General features: G+C 39.9%; 1 protein-coding gene across 1 annotated transcript in view; it reads right to left on the bottom strand.

Moving 5' to 3' along the window:
* The window catches only part of LOC119793975 (microtubule-associated protein 1B-like), a 96,366-nt gene that overhangs the window by 20,283 nt on the left and 57,451 nt on the right, over positions 1-18,632 (bottom strand). The window contains exons 3-4 of the mRNA XM_038301309.1: positions 2,251-2,333; positions 1,947-2,084 (exon numbers count right to left, since the gene is read on the bottom strand). Coding sequence (XP_038157237.1) covers positions 1,947-2,084; positions 2,251-2,333 — 221 coding nt within the window. The remainder of the gene's footprint in view (positions 1-1,946; positions 2,085-2,250; positions 2,334-18,632) is intronic.

Below are 18,632 nucleotides of genomic sequence, written 5' to 3'. Positions count from 1 at the left end.
CCTCGCTTTTCCTTGGTTATTCATTCTGTTGTATCGCGTATCAAGGCTTTCTTTATTTAGGAGAGGGGCCCAAATCGCTTACATTCGAAGCCTTGCTGCACCCATACCACATGAACGCTTCGAAAAAGTGGTTCAGATCACCCACGAACTTCAACAGGCATTTAAAGTCAAGATGTGATAGTTTGTAAAACATCTAGGTAATAGACATTCTGAAAAAGTTTAAAAGACAATGACTGGAATTGTTTCTACTGTTTGAAGACGTTTCGCTCCCCATCCAGGAAGCTTTCTCAATTCAAAAAAATGTGTTTAGTGCAGCGAGAAATGCTCTGATCTTTATATTGGAGAAACCAAACAACCTCTCCACAGACGCATGGCCCAACACAGAAGAGCGCCCTCCTCTGGACAAGACTGTGCAGTACATCTACACTTTGTGGACAAAGGACATTCTTTGGAGGACCAGAATGTTCACATTTTGGATAAAGAAGGTTTGAGAGGGGTATGAAGGAAGCAATTTATGTTAAGAGAGAAAAAGCTGTTAGGTTTCTGTTTTCTTTGATGTTTTCCTTTTAAGTATCCGTTTTTTGCTTTTGCTCCTTGTTTTTTTAGTTTTTATGGTTTAATTCTTAGTTTATTGTGTTCTTTGGTTTTTTCCTAGTTACTGTTTCATTCTTGGTTCTGTTATGTTTTCTTGTCTAGGCTACCATCACCCGGTTGGTTTCAGTCACTTGGTCCCCAGCCCCGACCAGCCCTGGAGCTCACAACTCGGAACTACTGCACTGTAGTCAACCAAAATCCCGCACGATTTTAGAAATTCTCCCAGGACATTTTTTTAGGTATGAAAAGTAGGACATGTCTGGGAAAAAGAGGATGTCTGGTCACCCAAATCACACCCAAAGCAGAAAGAGGAGCAAAAATGCGCGTGCTGCTTCATTTTTGATGCTTGTACAAGTTTAGTTCTGATGCACAGCTAAGCTAGCTGCTCTAGCTGCGTGGTGGAACCCGTGGGTCTGATGCGTGTTGGGCGGAGCTACCCTATCCTTTATTTGCCTGTAACAATGGCAGCTATATTTGCTGTGATCAGTGGGGAAAAAGGAGTTTGAATCCATTTTGAAGTAAGAAAGTCCACCTGAAAACATGGTCAATGCAGTCAGTTCATCCAGATTACTATCCTGCCTTCAAACATTGCTTCTGACGCTCAGACGCCCGTACACTGGCGGTGTGCTGTTACTACGAATCCCATTCAACACCATGAGCCTATGGCCCTGTTGCCTCCTCGTGGTTCGCTGCGGCGGCTGGAAGGCGGTTTTCATGTACATAATCCAAACCGCAGGCACCAGGATAATAAAAGCGAACATGTTTTCCTGGCAGATTTCAGCATTTTAAGTTAATTTAGGCGTTAATAAACTGTTCCAGAGGAGTGATGATAGCGCTCTGCATCATCAATGCCGCTTGTCTCCCTGCCAGCTCTGAGATCAGCGATGCACGGCTCCTCCGCTGCTCTAGACGCACTGCAGACAGCATGCGTGTTTTGAAGGCGTGGTTTCGGGGGGTGGTCTTAGGGAGAGGCATGGTTGTGTATGTTCAAAAATATAGCTTGCTGGAAACGTTTTTCCAAGATCTCCCACAGCACCTTTAAATTTCAACAGAGCCCTTCCATCTAAATGTCTGCTGCACCTGCAAATAGAACTTCTAAAGGGATTCTTTTAACAACTATTTTGTGACATTCTCCCATAAAGACCAGGTTAGTAGAGAGCAGGACTATTTTAGTGTATTCTCCCACCTGAGGGGTGAATCACTGTTGCGCCTCCAGAGTAACCCTGGACTTTACTTCCACTTTCTAAGTTTGTCCATTAGTCCATAAGATCTGTCTCATTAAAACTCCTTAAAAAAGACTGGTGTATCTGGCTTCAGTAGGAAAGATGTTGAAAGCTAAAATAGAGACTCACTGCAGGATCAGCGAAGATCTGTGAAAAGGTCTGATGGGTGAAAACTCCGGTCTGAAGAAGAAGGCCACCGTGATCCGAGTTTTGGCCACTCAAGACCAGAAGCTTGTGTCCTGCAGAATCTGTCACGAGAGACTGGATCTGGGAAAAAGAGAAAGATGTGGTGAGAAAGTGACAAAGAGGACATTTAAAGGATACTGTCAACAGTAACAGGATTTAACAGAATGTAAGAAAATCATGAGCACGCTTTTCTCATTCATCCTCTGGACTTTTCTGTTCCGTCTGCTCTAGAAAGCATCCAACTTACCTCGGAAACGACGGTATCTTCTGACGGGTTCACAAGTACCACAGTCTCTAAGACATCGCTTTTATGGTGCAGAGTTCTCTCTCCTGTAAGATAAGAAACACAAAATGCTGGTATTATTTTCTAAGAGAGTCAAAGGCCCGATAGTGAACAATCTGGGTGGGGGTGAGGAAGATTTACTATACAGCCGTCTCTACCTTATGTGAGTTAAACCCTGTAGAGCTACAATCAACACTGTTGTACCTCCGTGCTAGAAAAGACATCATTTGGATCCAAACCCAAAACAACATTGCATCCATTGCATTCTCAAGACTTGGTTCATAACCACCGGCTGTTGGGTGAAATACTGATAACAAAGAAATAAATTAGATTTAAAGGAGTTCTTATAATTAGAAATTTGCAGCCCTTTACTATTTTTTTTTTAAAGTTTGGATTATTAACTTCCTCCATCGACATACAAAGCACTAGTGTTCAACAATATTTAATCAGATCGAGCTTTTCCAATGAACAAAAGCTAAAGATTACAGCCTGAAAAAAAGCAAGGAGTCTGAGTCTCTCTAGAAAATAAAGAAAGACAATCAGGAGACTGGGGTTCATTTAGCTCACTGGAGTAACAAGTAATTTCATACATGAAAGGAATGATTTCACTTTCAGTCGGGTACCATCTGTGAGTTATGTCTTACCAACTCATTGATTCGTAGATGATAATCAGCACAGTATTATCAGCAGATCTCCTCCTCTCTTCTATTCTCTCTTCAAACGACAGAGGTAAACCAAAACAGGTCGTTTTAATGTAGAAACCTTTTTCAGTCAGGGATGATGGGTCTAAAGCAGAATAGAGTCCTAAATAATTCATTCTTGTTAAATGTTTTCACCTTTTATAATCTTACACTTGTTCTACTGTGATTGTCCATGATTTACCCCCAAAATTGAACCCCAGTCGGCCTCGGCAGATGGCCGCTCACACTGAGCCTGGTTCTGCTGGAGGTTTCTTCCTGTTAAAAGGGAGTTTTTCCTCTCCACTGTCGCTACAAGCATGCTTAGTGTGGGGGATTGTATTTGAGTCAATGAGTCAATGCAATCAACTGGTTTTCCTTAGATAGAAAACTTTGTATCAATTTGACTGTATGATCTGGTTGAACTGTAAAGTGCCTTGAGATGACATGTGTTGTGAATTTGGCGCTATATAAATAAACTGAATTGAATTGAATTGAATTGAAAAAGGTGCAGATAAGGTGTGGTGGAAGAAAAACAGTACAAGGATATAAAACTCAGACATCTGGCATGGATAGTATTCATTCCCTTTTCTCTGATATCACTAAATCAAATTAAGCTAGGAAGGTGCACGTATTTCTCGATAAATCTCGGTGCAAATGAAGGAGTTGCAGCTCAGCTGGGTCATCCTGTTTACAGTAAAGCTATCAGCCAAACATACCTTTATCAAAAAGGGACAAGAAGGAAACTATTGTGAAAGACAGCTGCCACCAAGCAGAAGAAAGCAAACAATCCAACTTCATACAGAAAGATATTTATGATGGATATCTAGTTCTTCACATCCACCTAAACACACCACACCCAATGTGAAACACGGTGAAGGCAGAATCATGCTGTGGGGGACACTTTTTTCAGGTTATGTGGTTCAGATTTAACTGCAAAATGTATTGAGCTAAATAATAATACATAATGAAACACAGTCCTCGCAAAAAATGAGGATGAGGTGAAGCTTCAATTTTCAGCTAGATTGTGGTTCGTGATGTTTGACCAGAGCTATGAAGGAATTTAGTTTAAAGCATAGATATGCAGAAATATCACCCAACCAAGCTTAAGTTACAACACTCAGGCCAAGTAAACATGCAGCAATAAAAAATAAAACCAAATCTCTCCTATGCCGTTTTAGAAAAATAATACCATAAACACAGGAGGATTTTCTTAAAGTTTTCATCCACACCAACCCAGAGAAAAATGCCATTGAGTTTATTTTGTTGTTATATTTTTATTGTACCACATTTAAAAATGGTAGCCAATCAGAATCCTTTAAAACAGCCACAACCTTCTATTAAGAAGGAATCTTGGATCAAAAAATACAAAAAGTGTCTGAAGCCAAGAAAAAAATCAGTAAATTCCTGACAACTCCACCATATGGCCAAATGTATAAGAAATGATCCAACGTGTGTCACGCAACAAAGAAATATTCCTCGCAGACTATTTTTAGGATTGGCTTTAAGGGGCATGCAACACCCTTTATTTGTAGGCATAGCCACATAAATATAAAATTTTTCCCAGACATCCTGATAAGGCCTCAGTGGCAAGACTTGAAATCTGATGTTCACTGATGTTTTCCATCCGAATGGACCTGTGCTGTTTGTCTAAGCACGGGCCAAACATTTCACTCTCTAAATGTGGAAAGTTGGCAGCGACAAGGCAGCAAAAGTGGTTTTACTAAGTAATGCTTTTGGGGGGAGTGAAGACAAAATACAGGCTCTTGTTAGTAAAAATAATACATTATTTTATCATACATTGCACCAGGGCGGGGCAATAAACCCGATTTTTACCTTACTGCCATTCGCTATGATAACCGGCAACAATTTTCCCATGTCGGTAAAAGAAATAAACTTCTTTCTGCTGTTTTTCCTTTGTGTGCTGGTGGCTGGTATTTCCTTTCCCTTTTAGACACTGCAGCATAAAGGTAATTAGGTGACACCACCAATCTAGTCAGAAGCACAGACAAAGAGAATGGCGCATGAGCCCAGTGAAGAAGTGTCCAACACAGCTTTAAACAAAATTACATCAATTAATCCTGTTGAGTGAGAGCAAAGATGAAGCTGAGCTTGCAGAGAAGAAGTTTAGAGCACGTTGTCAGAGTTAAGCGCATGGTTTTGAGCGAGGATGTGTGAGTTTAAATGATGATCACTGTTCTCACTGCACGCTCAGTTCGGTGGTACAAACATTATGCCATAGATGTTGAGCAAAAGAACACGAAATGCAAAGTTTGCCTGAAAACTGTCGGCACTACCGACACATCCAACCTCCACATACAGCTTATACGCTACTGAGTTCAAAGATGTGCAAAAGGCTCCATTACCTTTGAGCAAACTGTTTGCAAGAGAGGAAACATTTTCCTCCTGTTCAATGAGACATTGTTGAATGTTTAAATCTGAATCGGAACAAGAATTTAATACTTAATTGAAAGTAATATGTAATGTGATTTATTCAATAAATAAAATTTAAACAGATCAGTTGCATTTCCTCCACATGCCTTTATTTCTGATAGAGGAGACAGAGCATTGATCTGGCATTTATCGTTATCGAGGTAAAACTGCCCAATTTATTGTCATAATGATTTGAGGTCATATCGCCCAGCCCTACATCAAACATTTTCACTTCTTGGTCTGTCACATAAAATCCCAAATTAAACACATTCAGGTATTTTGGATCCTAACATACAAACACGTTTGACCAAATGTGAAAAAAGTCTAGGGCTGAAAACACCTGTGAAATGCACAGCAAATACAGTTTGTCAGGGTTCTGCCCTCTGCTTGAGTTTATTTTTTAAGTTTATTTGTGTTCTGTGTCTTTGTAGTTATTTCTACCAGCGCTGAGTTCTTAAGTTATCCTCTGTTGCCCCCTTGGGCTGGTTTTCCATTCCACTGGGCTTCCCACTAATTAGTCCTGCCCACACCTGCTACCAATCTGCTTATTAGCCTGTCTTAGCTCATCCTCCCATATTTACACCTGCTCTGCAGTCACTCAGTGCTGGTTTGTTGCTTCCTCATCTCAGGTTCCCCACTTGAGTTCTCCTGACATTTTGGGGTATCTGTATTTTGGTTCTCAGTATTTTTGGATTTCTGCCTCAGTTACCTATTAAATCTGCAAGACTCAACTCTGCCTCCTGATCTCTGCCTTTGGGTCCTCAAAAAACTCCATCCAGCCGTGACACAGTTAAGGTAGAGGTGGGCATCTTAGAGCTCACATCATGTCGAATATGTTTTTCTTTTTCTTAGGATCGAGTAGGAACGAGTCATGGTTTCAGGGTAATGTTAGTGACCTATGGCCTGCTTGGTTTAAAGGAAAAGTCCGGTCAGTAAGGAATGATCAATAGATAATTTATTATACTTAAAACTAATACGTCCGCAGGGATTTAATGGATTTAGCGTTAATCAGTAGATAAAATGAAACAATAATTTTCGTTACGATCACTGAGTCTGGGAGCGGCCATTTTTGTCCAAATATAGTAGCCCCTCCCTCCTGCCATCTTCCAGCAGTGACGTCACGGTGCGGTAAGCCTAGCGCCATTCTCCCCGCTTTACAAGCAAAATCAATGGGAACTACTAGACACATCTGCAATCAACAAGAGGACTTCACCATCGAAACTCACCAGAGCTATAGTGAAACTGACAATGCCCACGTGCATGGCAGCTGGATGTTGGAATACATCGGGTAAAAGTGAAAAAAAAGAGTTATTTCCCCTTTCTGATTCCTGATCCTCCACGGACGGGTTGGTCGTTGGATCGCCAACTTGAAGAGGAAGGATTTTCCATCCAACTTCTGGCCAGAGAAAAAACCCGTAATATGTAGCCAACATTTGGAAGAAGAATGTTTTCAAGATGACTTGGATAATAGCGCGTTGTGACAAACACCAGATACAGCACTGGGACTTGATCAACAGCCGATACCGCACCGTGACGTCACAAACCAGTAGGTGGCAGTAGTGTTCTTTGACAAACATGGATGCCTCCAGTAAAGCACATTCAAATAAAATTACTCAATTTAACCCTATAATGCCAAATGTATCATATTTGATACATACGGTTTCTGAAATGTTTTGCGTCTGACACCTTTTGCATAATTTAATGCTAAAAACTTTGCTCAAAATCCTATTGTACACAATCAGATATACCTGATAACAGCCAGTAGAGGACTACACAAAAAATAATCTTGACTTATTGCATAGTAATAAATTATTAATATCAAAACTGTATTTCTGTTTTTTCTTTGTACCTTTTGTTAAAAGGGCAAATAAGGACTTCAAACCAAAAAAAAGTAATTTTCTACTTTGTTTTTTTCTTGGATCGGGCTTTAAAGGGTTAAAACAGTTATCATTTATTGAACAGTATGTAATAATTTCATATTTAAGGTACCTTCAGAAATATTACCAGATTTTTCCTTTAAAAGAACACAGACCAGTTACACTTGACCAAATCAGCCACGAAGGCATCTGATTTACCAGTATAAAGAATATATTGTTTGTTTCTTTGGGGGTTAATATGCAAGCATACTGCAGAACTGAAAACAGTAAATGGGTTTAAGGACAACACACACTGGTGTTGCTCAGCTAAGGAGGGATTAGGCTTATTTGCTTCCAGAAGAAAGTGTCCAAAAGAAAAAGAAAGTCTGTCTGACCTCCTGATGTGCGTTTCTCAGGTGAACTGAAGTAAAAGAGGCTGCATTAGCTCCTGCTGATGGCTGCCTGCAGGGCGGCTGCTCCCTGTCACTGCATGGCTGGTACAGGAAGATACTGAAGCAACAAAGGCACTCTGTCTGAATTGCTGCTGTTTCAGCCCGGCCTGTCAAAACATCCAGGGTGACCATCAGAGAGGACTAACTGTCAGAACTGCTGCAGCCCTCATGTCTCTCAGATCCAATGAGGGAAATAATCTGTGCAGCTGAATTATAAAACTGGGCCATTTAAAAAGTTCTATTAATATTTCTTCTTGATAGATGGAGAAACTACTGTGTTTTGATCCAAAGCTGTAAAACATATATATATATATATATATATATATATATATATATATATATATATATATATATATATATATATATATATATATATATATATATATATATATATATATATATATATATCATAACAGCTGGTTGTAATTCATGCAAACCAAACCCAGCATGCCAGCTGTCTGGCACGGTAGTGATTGGGTCATGATCTGGGCTTGTTTTATAGCTACATCACAAGAGCACCTTACAGATGCCTAGTCACTGTCTGTGAACGTTGCCAATGGTCAAATATGAGGTCATTCATCTGACAGCTGAGGTTTGACTGAAACTGAGTCATTTAACGGATCATTGGTTGGAATTTTCCAGAAACAAATGGCCAAAAAACTCACTGGACCAAAAAGGTGTATTCGAATAAAATAAATCTGAATCAACATTAAAGGAATAGTACACCCAAAACATGATTAGCCTTCATTTTCTACTCACCCCCATGCTGAACAAAACTCTGGAGTACTTTTTTGATATCTCAAATGCATCTGGAGATCTGGGAGGCTTCTTGCTGTCTGCTGACATTCAAATAATGGAGGTCTATGGTGACCGAGACAGAAAGGTCCATAAAAGTCCACAAAAACGTGTCAATATTCCTCCATACTGCTTGTCCAATGTAATCCAAGTGTCCTGAGTGGGTAGCGTCCATAATTTACTCGAAACGAAGTGATTTAGAACGTTTTAGAGCCTAAACAGTAGTGTATAGGATTTCCTAATAGCGCCCCCATGCGCGCTCACAATTCTACGGAAGCTGGCAGACCAAACCAGCGCATTCAGCTCGGCAAAGAACTCATGCTCTTCCTCAACACTGAAGTCCTCAGACATTTTTCTTTCGTTGTTTCTTTCTTTGCACAGGTAAACAGCACATTTCTTCTTCTACGCTTGCATTATCGGCAGAGCAGACGCTGAATGCGCACTTTCTTCCGGTTTGGTCTGCCGGCTTCCGTAGAATCGTGAGCGCGCATGGGGGCACTATTAGGAAATCCTATACACTACTGTTTAGGCTCTAAAACGTTCTAAATGACTTCGTTTCGAGTAAATTCTGGATGCTACCCACTCAGGACACTTGGATTAGTATGGAGGAATATTGACACGTTTTTGTGGACTTTTATGGACCTTTCTGTCTCGGTCACCATAGACCTCCATTATTTGAATGTCAGCAGACAGCAAGAAGCCTCCCAGATCTCCAGATGCATTTGAGATATCAAAAAAGTACTCCAGAGTGTTGTTCAGCATGGGGGTGAGTAGAAAATGAAGGCTAATCATGTTTTGGGTGTACTATTGCTTTAATATCTATAATCATTGTATTGCTTTGCAAATCTCTACAGACTTCCAGATGTCCTGTTGATTGATTCTCCCTCTAGATTGACGTTCTGCCTTTTCAACTGTCTTTTTCTTTTTCTCCCACTTCAGAATGATGAATTACCTTTTTTGTTTGTTTTGTCACATGACATTTCCCCTAAACACGTTGAAGTTTCTGGTTGCAACATCACACAAAGTAAACAGGTTCAATGGGTTTGAATATTTTTTCCATCCACTCTATCTGGTGCATGGATTAATAGTTATGGAAGAGAACAATGTTTTTTCTTTTTCTGGGGAACATAATCACATCTCCTTAAGTCTGAGGTGGTTGCCTGAGATGCTAAAGATGTATTTCTATGTCAAGCAGATTAACTTAACATAAAAAGTTCCTCTGCTTTTTAATGTCGAGCTCAAAATCTTCTCAAAAAAGCCATCAAACTACTTCAAAGATCATCTGTTTTTGGTGGAGCATCTGCCCCTCTTCTGTCAGCAGTTCTGATATTTTGTGAGGTGAACTCTTTGCTTTCAGCCCTGTTTGGTATGAAGGGAAGGCCCAGAGGAAGAAGGTCATTCACCAGATAAAGCTGGGTGTTTGTGCTCGTTTTGGCTCTTCCTCAGCTGACCTGTTTGATATTAATATCCACGTCTGAACTCCCAAGATGCGAACGCTAGATTAAAAAAGAAAAAGAAAAAAGGAGCAAAAGCGGAGCACTGACTGAAGGAGGCCCGGACACTGCACTGCTCTACATAACATGTTCCAAAAAGAGAGCAGCAAGGCGGATGGTTCAAGGAATTTGAAGACCACAGGTTAAAGAAATTCACACAGAAGCTAAATCTGAAGTCACCAGAGTACTGCCATTTAGGACAGAGTCGACACGTTGTTCACTGAAGGTGGTAGACTAAGAAGAATATATAGCAATTTCTAATTCAAACATAAGATAAATAACCGACATGAAGGCAGACAGAGATACAAGCTGTTATAAATGTTAAACAGTGGTGGCTAATGGTGCATCTGATTTGGCTGAAATGACACCGGTGTCAGCACATGCACAAGGTCAGAACCTGTGTGGATGCTGTAATGTTAGTGTTAGCCTTGCAAAAATCAGGAATATTGGAAAGGTTAGATGTTACAGCTAAAATGATGACGGCTCAGTTTATTAGTAAATGTATTTTAGAGGGGCCAGGAGAAAATAATTTATCAAGATGATCTCAATGAATGGCAGTAAATGCTAATCTGTGGTGTGATGAAATCCCAGTTTAAGCATAAGAGTGAGACAAAATTACTTAAAAATAAGATAAATAAAAGTACATTCACATACTTCTATCTTATTTAGAAGCCATAGAAAGAAAACAAAAAAAACTGAGACGGTAGATAAGAAAATAAGATATGCGCTTCGAGCCCGTGTTGCCATATGAGGCTTTTGTAAAGCCTCTGTCACACCTTGACGATTTAGCCAGCGTATGCCTGATGTACGAAAAATCTGGCAAAAACACTGGAATATGTTGGATAAGTTATGGGCACATTTTGAATAAGTTATGAGCAAGCTGGAAAACGTCAACATACAGCAAGTACTTTGCATGCAAGCGTATAATCAAACGTGGGCAATAAGTTACAGGTAAGTTATCTTATCGTTGACATACGTTAAGTGTAAGTTACTCGTAAGTCATTGTGTCTAGCTTATCCAGCATTTATGAGTACCTTGTACATAGCTTGCAGCTACTGTATAATGGCGTATTGGCAGCGTTTTGGTATAAAGGGGGTTCACAGGAGGAAACCGTCAGTTCTCCTCCAGACTTCATCCCCATCATAGGGGGAGCGTGAAGGTGAGTGTGATGGATGGACATACGCTCTGGACTGGTTATGAATACTCTATATATATTCCCAAAATTGAAACAATACATAGAAAGATCAGCAACAATCCGATTTCAAATAAGAAAAAAAAAGGTAGACTGATGGACATACAGCAAATGTCTTTTTGCTAAATCTTGCTAACGTGACATTTTGAGTCCATCGACAAACTTCTACATACCTTGACATTTGGCTCAGTGTTGTTTTAGAGTTTAAAGATAATTAACCTAAATGCAAGTATTTTACTATATCATGTTTTTATAAATTTATCTATTCACTCACTGGCCCCTACAGTATCTACACATGTTTAATGGCTGGTTAGCACAAATAGAAAATCAGCAAAAGAAGCAAAACAAATCTAATTTAGTCATCTAGATCTCATAAAGACAAACCAGTTAAAGCTAAAGTTAAACCAGAGGTTCAAAAGAAGGGATGCGAGTGGATTTAAGGATTTGTGGGCTGGTCTGGGTGTATCAGAACCTGTTGGTCTGCTGATATTTTCCCTCACAAACATCACTTAGGTGTAAAAGGAATAGTAGAAAAACTAGGAAAAATTGTCAGTGACCTAGAAATATGTATTGTTGATGTCAGAGGTTGATATTAGAATGGGCTGCACAATGCATTAGTGGGTAGCACTGTTGCCTTGCAGCAAGAAGGTTCTGGGTTTGATTCCTGGCCCGTGCATGCTTGGGTTTTCTCTGAGTACTCTGGCTTCTTCTCATAGCCCAAAATCATGACTGTTAGGTTAATCAGCTTCTCTAGATTGTCCTTAGGAATGAGTGTGTGTGTCTCTGTGTTGCCCTGCAACAGACTGGAAACACCGCGTCTCGCCAATAGACTGCTGGAGATAGGCACCCCGCCCCACCGTGACCCTTGACAGGAGTAAGCGGGAAAAAATGGATGGATGATGTCAGAGGTTGAAGGGGAAAGAGCAAAATAGCTCAAACAGATAGAAAAGCAGCAGTAGCATAAATAACCATGCATTAAACGAAAGCTCTCCTGCTTGATGACAATGGCTCCAGCGCCCGTCAGCTAAGAGCTAAAAACTGAGGCTACATTTCATGGTGGGGAAACTGTACAATAATAGTGTTAGCCTTGCTTTCAGGCCTACAAGTCCTGATTATCATTGTCGGTCATGTCAATCTCATTATGACCATCTTAATGGCTACTTCCAGCAGGGTAATGGAGCATGTCACAAAGCCCCATTTATCTCAAGCTGGCTTCTTGAACACGACAATGAGTTCACTGTACTCCAATTACCCTCACAACCACCAGATCTCAACCCCATAGAACAGCTTGCAGATGTATGGAAAAGGGAGATCTACAAAATAGTATCATGCTACAATATCTAGTATCATATAGCAATTTAATTCAATTCAGTTTATTTCTATAGCGCCAATTCACAACACATGTCATCTCAAGGCACTTTACAGTTCAACCAGATCATCCAGTCAAATTGATTCAAAGTTTTCTATCTAAGGAAAGCCAGCTGATTGCATCGACTCATTGACTGAAAGGCAGTCCCTCACACTAAGCAAGCTTGTAGTGACAGTGGAGAGGAAAAATTCTGTTTGAACAGGAAGAAACCTCCAGCAGAACCAGGCTCAGTGTGAGCGGCAGCCAGGTAGACGAGCCCCGAGCCAGCTCTCATGTCAGAGGATGAAGAGAGCACATCCATCCAGTTACAGCAAAAACACTGATAGTAATTTAGTACTGAGCAACGATGTAAATTTAAAATACTGTTGATTGTATATTCTGTGATCCTTATCTTATTTTATTCTAATGTCTCATTTGTATTTACAATTTATTTTTTCTCTCTGCACTGCTAAAAAAATCTCTTTAATTGGACCAAAATGTCTGTAGATTTGGTTTAGAGTTTACTTCATCATATCGTAGTTAAGAAGACAAATGGGTCTCCCACCCACCACTGGAATAGTGTATCTTTGACCACGTTCACACTGCAGGTCTTAATACTCAATTCTTATTTTTTTAACAGAACCAATGTTTTAGTGAGGATGTTCAAAAGACTGTCTTAAATTGTTTCCCCTGAAGTACAGAAAAACAAGTCACATCAAACAACATTTGGACTAGATGGATACAGAAAATGAGACAGAGAAAAAGGAGCTAAACTATTCGTTATGGCTTTGGAGGAGCAGTGACAACGATATCTGAGGCTGCAGCGTCGTAGTCAGCTGACTATTACGGTATGACCCTTAAAGTCTCATTTGGATCAGTTTATCCACCCAAATACTTATTAACTCCACAATTTCCCTCCACTGCACACCTCCGTCTACACTGTCCTTCATGTTTGTTGTAATTGTTGTTGTTCCCACGCTGTCAGTACAGAGTGACATCATTGTCATAGTAATTCTATGGGTCACCAACCTGTTCAGAATGCAGTCAGATTCCAAATGATTTGACCTGTATCAGATTTAAAAGCATGTGCAAATGTGGACGAGATTTGATTGGAAAAAGTCTGATTCTTTATGACTTGGAATGTTAACACAGTGAAGAAAAAAATCTCACCTCATTCCTTTCAGGGAAAAAAAAAAAGGATTTGGGCTACATTGGTTTGCACAGTGAACGTGGCTGGTGGTGAGTATATATCCTTCCATTTTCCATCACGCTTATCCCTGCCTGGGTCATGAGGGGTGCTGGTGTCTATCTCCAGCTGTCTACAGGTGAGAGACGGGGTCCACCCTGGAGAGGTTGCCAGACCATTGCAGGGCAACACAGAGACAAACAGGACAAACAACCATTCACGAACAGACCCACACTTAAGGAGAATTTAGAGAGGCCAATTAACCTAACATTCATGTTTTCGGAATGTGGGAGGAAGCAGGAGTACCTGGAGTGAACCCATGCATGCTCAGGGAGAACATGCAAACTCTATGTAGAAAGAAAGAAAAGGCTAGGAATCAAACTGCGGCACTAAGCAGCCCCGGTGGCCACTGTTGAGTATGTTATACATAAAAAAAAGAAATCTATTGAACATAATCCATATTCCAGCCGGTCTTTTGAATATTAGTCCATGAAGCAGACAACCTGTCTACTTTTAAGGCTAGGCCTAAAACTTTCCTTTTTGATAAAGCTTATAGTTAGAGTGGTTCAGGGTATCCTGAGCTATCTCTATAGTTATGCTGCTATAGGCTTAGACTGCTGGAGGACATAGGGACCCCTATTTCATCCTTCTGCTTCATTTTATCTCTATTCTCGTACTCTGCAGAATCTGTTAGTTCAATCTCTAACGTTCTGCTCTCTATGCATTTTCTTATAATGGAGCCTAGGCGGAAGTTCAACTGAAGAAACTAATGGCTCTCCTACATCCACCTGCGACACAGGCAATCAGCTTTGAACCACACCTACACAAAAGCCAATCAGCATCCAAAGTTCATCTTAATAGGCCTCCGATCCGCAACTTGTCTGCTACCTAGTGTGCAGGCGGTAAATAAGCTGTGTGATTTCATTCAGATGACCATGTCTCAACCCTCCTCCAGCATCGTAGCTAAAGCTTCATCAGGGTTTCATTCCTCCCGGACTCTTACTGCATTCCCTGTCTCATTTAACCAGTCTGTGTTGAGCCTGGTTCTGCCAGAGGTTTCTTCCTCTCCACTGTCGCTCCATGCTTGCTCATCATGGACAGGTTCTCTCAACCGGAGTTATCCACCTGGACTTCCGTCTTCCAGGTCCCTGAGTGAAGCTCTAGTATCAGCTCACGCAGTCCACAGGATCTCCCCATAAAGCTCAGCATACGGTCTCGCTAACCAGCAGTCTACAGACTGACCAACTTCATCTATCTCCACTCCACCACCAGTTTCAGGCCTGGGAGGGAACCAGCCCTGTTCTTTGCTCCTGTTCTAGTACATCTATCAAAATTACTCGTTATGTTTCCTGTCGAGGTCTGAGCGCCAAAGACAAAGTAATTTTATCAATAAATTTATTCTAATTGTCTTTGCTCTTGTGTGAGTTTTACAGATTGAAGTAGATTTGCCTCATCCTGCCTGTGACTCCATCCTGGAGAGCAATATCAGCTGTGCTGCTGCCATCAACACCTTTGTTTCTAGATGTTGGAGATTGGCCTGTTTTCCAGTGTAGTCCTGTTTCTCTGACTGTGACTAACTGGATGTGCTCTCTTCATCCTCTGACATGGGAGCTGGTTCGGAGCTCATCTGTCTGGCTGTGTGTTTCCTGGACGGAGCTGGTTGACAGTTGCCTTTTATACCTCTGCGTCTTTCTGTATCTCTGCTTCTGTCTCCTTGAACCCCAGTCGGCCTCAGCAGATGGCCGCTCACACTGAGCCTGGTTCGCTGGAGGTTTCTTCCTGTTAAAAGGGAGTTTTTCCTCTCCACTGTCGCTACAAGCATGCTTAGTGTGAGGGATTGCCTTCGAGGTAGACAGAAAAACTTCTAATTTATTTCACTTGATGATCTGGTGAACTGTAAAGTGCCTTCAGATGATGTGTCGTTAATTGGCACTATAAAAAAAAACTGAATTAAATTGAATATTCTCCTGATTTAGCAGTTTAGGTCCCTAAAACGTATATAGTTTAAAGTGTTTAGCTCAACCAATCTGTGAATCAGTGGGGATTAAATTATGCTTTTGGACTGGGGCTCAGATGAAAATGTTCTTATCCTGCTCCTAAACTCATTTGCCTAATGTGAGCTCATTCCTCTCCTAGGATGGGCAATACAGTGTGACTAAAAATAAAGCAGTATGAAGTGATTCGGAAAATTAAGGAAGCTAATACAGACACAACTATCTCCATCCTCGCTCCAGTACTCAGTGGCAGAATACGGTGAATCAAACTGAAAGATACAGATGGTCGTCTTCAATCTAAAAGCTTTGAGGAACTGCTGTTCTAAACAAGCTAAGGAGCACTTAAAGCTAAAATAATTAGCTACACATAGTTATATTTGCTGCTTTCTGTATACATATTTCACTATGATACACTTCATATGTCAACTGTAATATTTGCTGTTCAGCTCAGAACCATAAACACCACATCAGCTGTGATTGGCTATTACTGTCTATTCATCTCCGCTGCAAATAAGAAAACCAACAGATTTCTGAGCTGCAGCTGATTCACAACAGCAGCAGGAAGCAAACACTCGCCTCCTGACGCTAATCCTGGTCCTGTGATTTAAAACGCTAAGCTGCTCGGCCAGCTAAAGCTCTGTTATGTCAGTAACGGCTAGCTGTCGGTCTCTCCAGGAAAAAAAAACAACAACACCCAGTTATAAATCCAGAGCTTCTGTGTTAAACTGTGTGCTTGTTAGCAGTTTCAACAAGTCTCTAGATAATTTGATTAATGCAACAGGTCTGGTGATGCAAAGCAACTTTCTTGGAAATCCTCACATGTACAAAGTAAAGCAAAACAAAAAACAGCAAAAAAGATAAAATAATTTCTTCCAATTGTTCTATTAATATCTCTCCAGCTTTTTCTTCTAAGGCTTTTTTTTTAGGTTTTTACAACACTAGTGGCTCCTTTTTGGAAAAACGGGCTGATAGGAAAGGGGGGTACGAGAGATGGGGAAAGCCATGAAGCAAAGGTTGGATTTGAACCGACAATCGAGGACTGAGATCTCTTTACGTGGTTCATGCGCGCTAACCGCTGCACCATGGAAACCAACCTGCTTGGTTCTGTTAGACATCACATACAAAGTGCGTAAAACCAAAGAAATTGGTTTATCATCTTCATTAATAGCCCTCCTTTCATGCTGTGGGACTTTTTCAGACATCAAATGACATTAAGAAAATAAACATTAACCAAGTATGTAGTAATCCTCTCTCTGCTGCATGGAAACAAAAATAGAGAATATTTTTGAATTTCCCAGATTATTTTATCTAACCATTAAATACACATTTAAAGGGACTCTTTGCAATCATTGTTTAGCATCTATCAGTCCTGCTAGCAGCATCTTCTCTCCTCTAGAGATGAGGGGAGATGATTGCCAGCGTATGGAGGGTCCTACAGCTGTTAAACAGCCTTTAAAGTGCAAAACTAGATGGACATGATGGACGCCATGACATCAACAGCTCAATAAAGGCATCATTTGCAATCATAGGGTTGTGGGTTTGATTCAAATATCCCTCCCTTTGCCATTGTGGAAAACCACAGAATCCAAAGCTACAAACTAGTTTGGTTAGTGGGACTGGCTGATTGTGGCCCTACTGTCAGGTGCTTTGAATAAATGACAGAACTTTAAAATGTTTTATATAAATTCAACCTATATTTCATCACCTGTTGTATTTTAGCTTTCATACTTTGCACTATTCATACCATCTTACATATATTTTTCTGTATAAATAAATGTATTGTTTTTTTCTCCATTCTTAACTAAGATCATCACTTTCTGTTTCTTTTACATCTTTTATAAATTATAGTATTTATACTGTGTTTAATTTGCTACTGTCTGGTTTTATCCTTTCTGTTTGTATTGCTGATATTTTCAATTTCTAAAAACTGTAAAATTTATTTTACAGCAGCAATGTATTTAGTTTATTTCATTGTTTATAGTTTATGTTTTATTAGATTTTTATCTATTGATCTTTGTAAGTTAGGTGTACAGCTGCAGCCTATTTTTATTCTTTGCTACTGTGAATCACTGCAGACTTTGTACCGGGTTAAAAAACTAAAAATATTTTTCTTTCTTTGCCTTTAGTTGCTATAGTGACGTAACACACACAAAGAAGTATACATATTTAAAACCTTCATTGGATTTGGTCTTTATTTACACTTTTAAATTCATTTTGTTTGAATAATTTATGTTGTCATATTAAACTTGGTGAAAGAAAAAAAAAAAAAAGAAGTGATTTTTACAAAATAACAGGAAATCTTTTCAACTCCAGATTAAGATCCTGCAAAGTTTAAACGTTTATTAAAGTAAGCATATTAAGAAAATGTCTTTTATCTTAAGTCCTATAAATGGGCTTTGCCTAAGCTCCACATCGCCATCTTTATATAAGCCACAGCCTCATAAATCAGGACAAGGGAGGAACGGACTCTAAGCCTAAAGACTGCCAAGAGCTTAACTAACTTTTACAGTCATTTGTTAAGATGTTTTTCCACCTGAATTAACAAAAGAGCAATTATCTACAGTTGTGACACATTTAAAGAACAAAAGGAACCAGAGAGAGATGGAGAAAAGAGTAGGACAGCAAGAACTTCCACAAATGAGTCAGAGTGCTTTGGCATTTCAAAAAGTCTAGTTTTAAACAAGGCTTGGAAAACATTTTTTTTTATTTTTATAAAACCCAAACACCCTCCATCCTTCTTTCTGGCAGCCATACCGAAACCTGCATCATCCTGGATGTTACCAGTGATCTGCAGTAATGTTTTTATGTATTTAAAATGTAATTTGACAAAGAAGAAGGCAAATCTCAAAATGTTACAGTGGATTATTGTAAAAGAAAGGAGCACCCTATTATTAAAATGAAACCAGTGAAAGAAGAACAA

This window comes from Cyprinodon tularosa, unplaced genomic scaffold, assembly GCF_016077235.1.
Source record: "Cyprinodon tularosa strain WSP-4 unplaced genomic scaffold, ASM1607723v1 ctg465, whole genome shotgun sequence".
NCBI lineage: Eukaryota > Metazoa > Chordata > Actinopteri > Cyprinodontiformes > Cyprinodontidae > Cyprinodon > Cyprinodon tularosa.
This window is presented reverse-complemented; position numbering and strand designations above follow the sequence as displayed.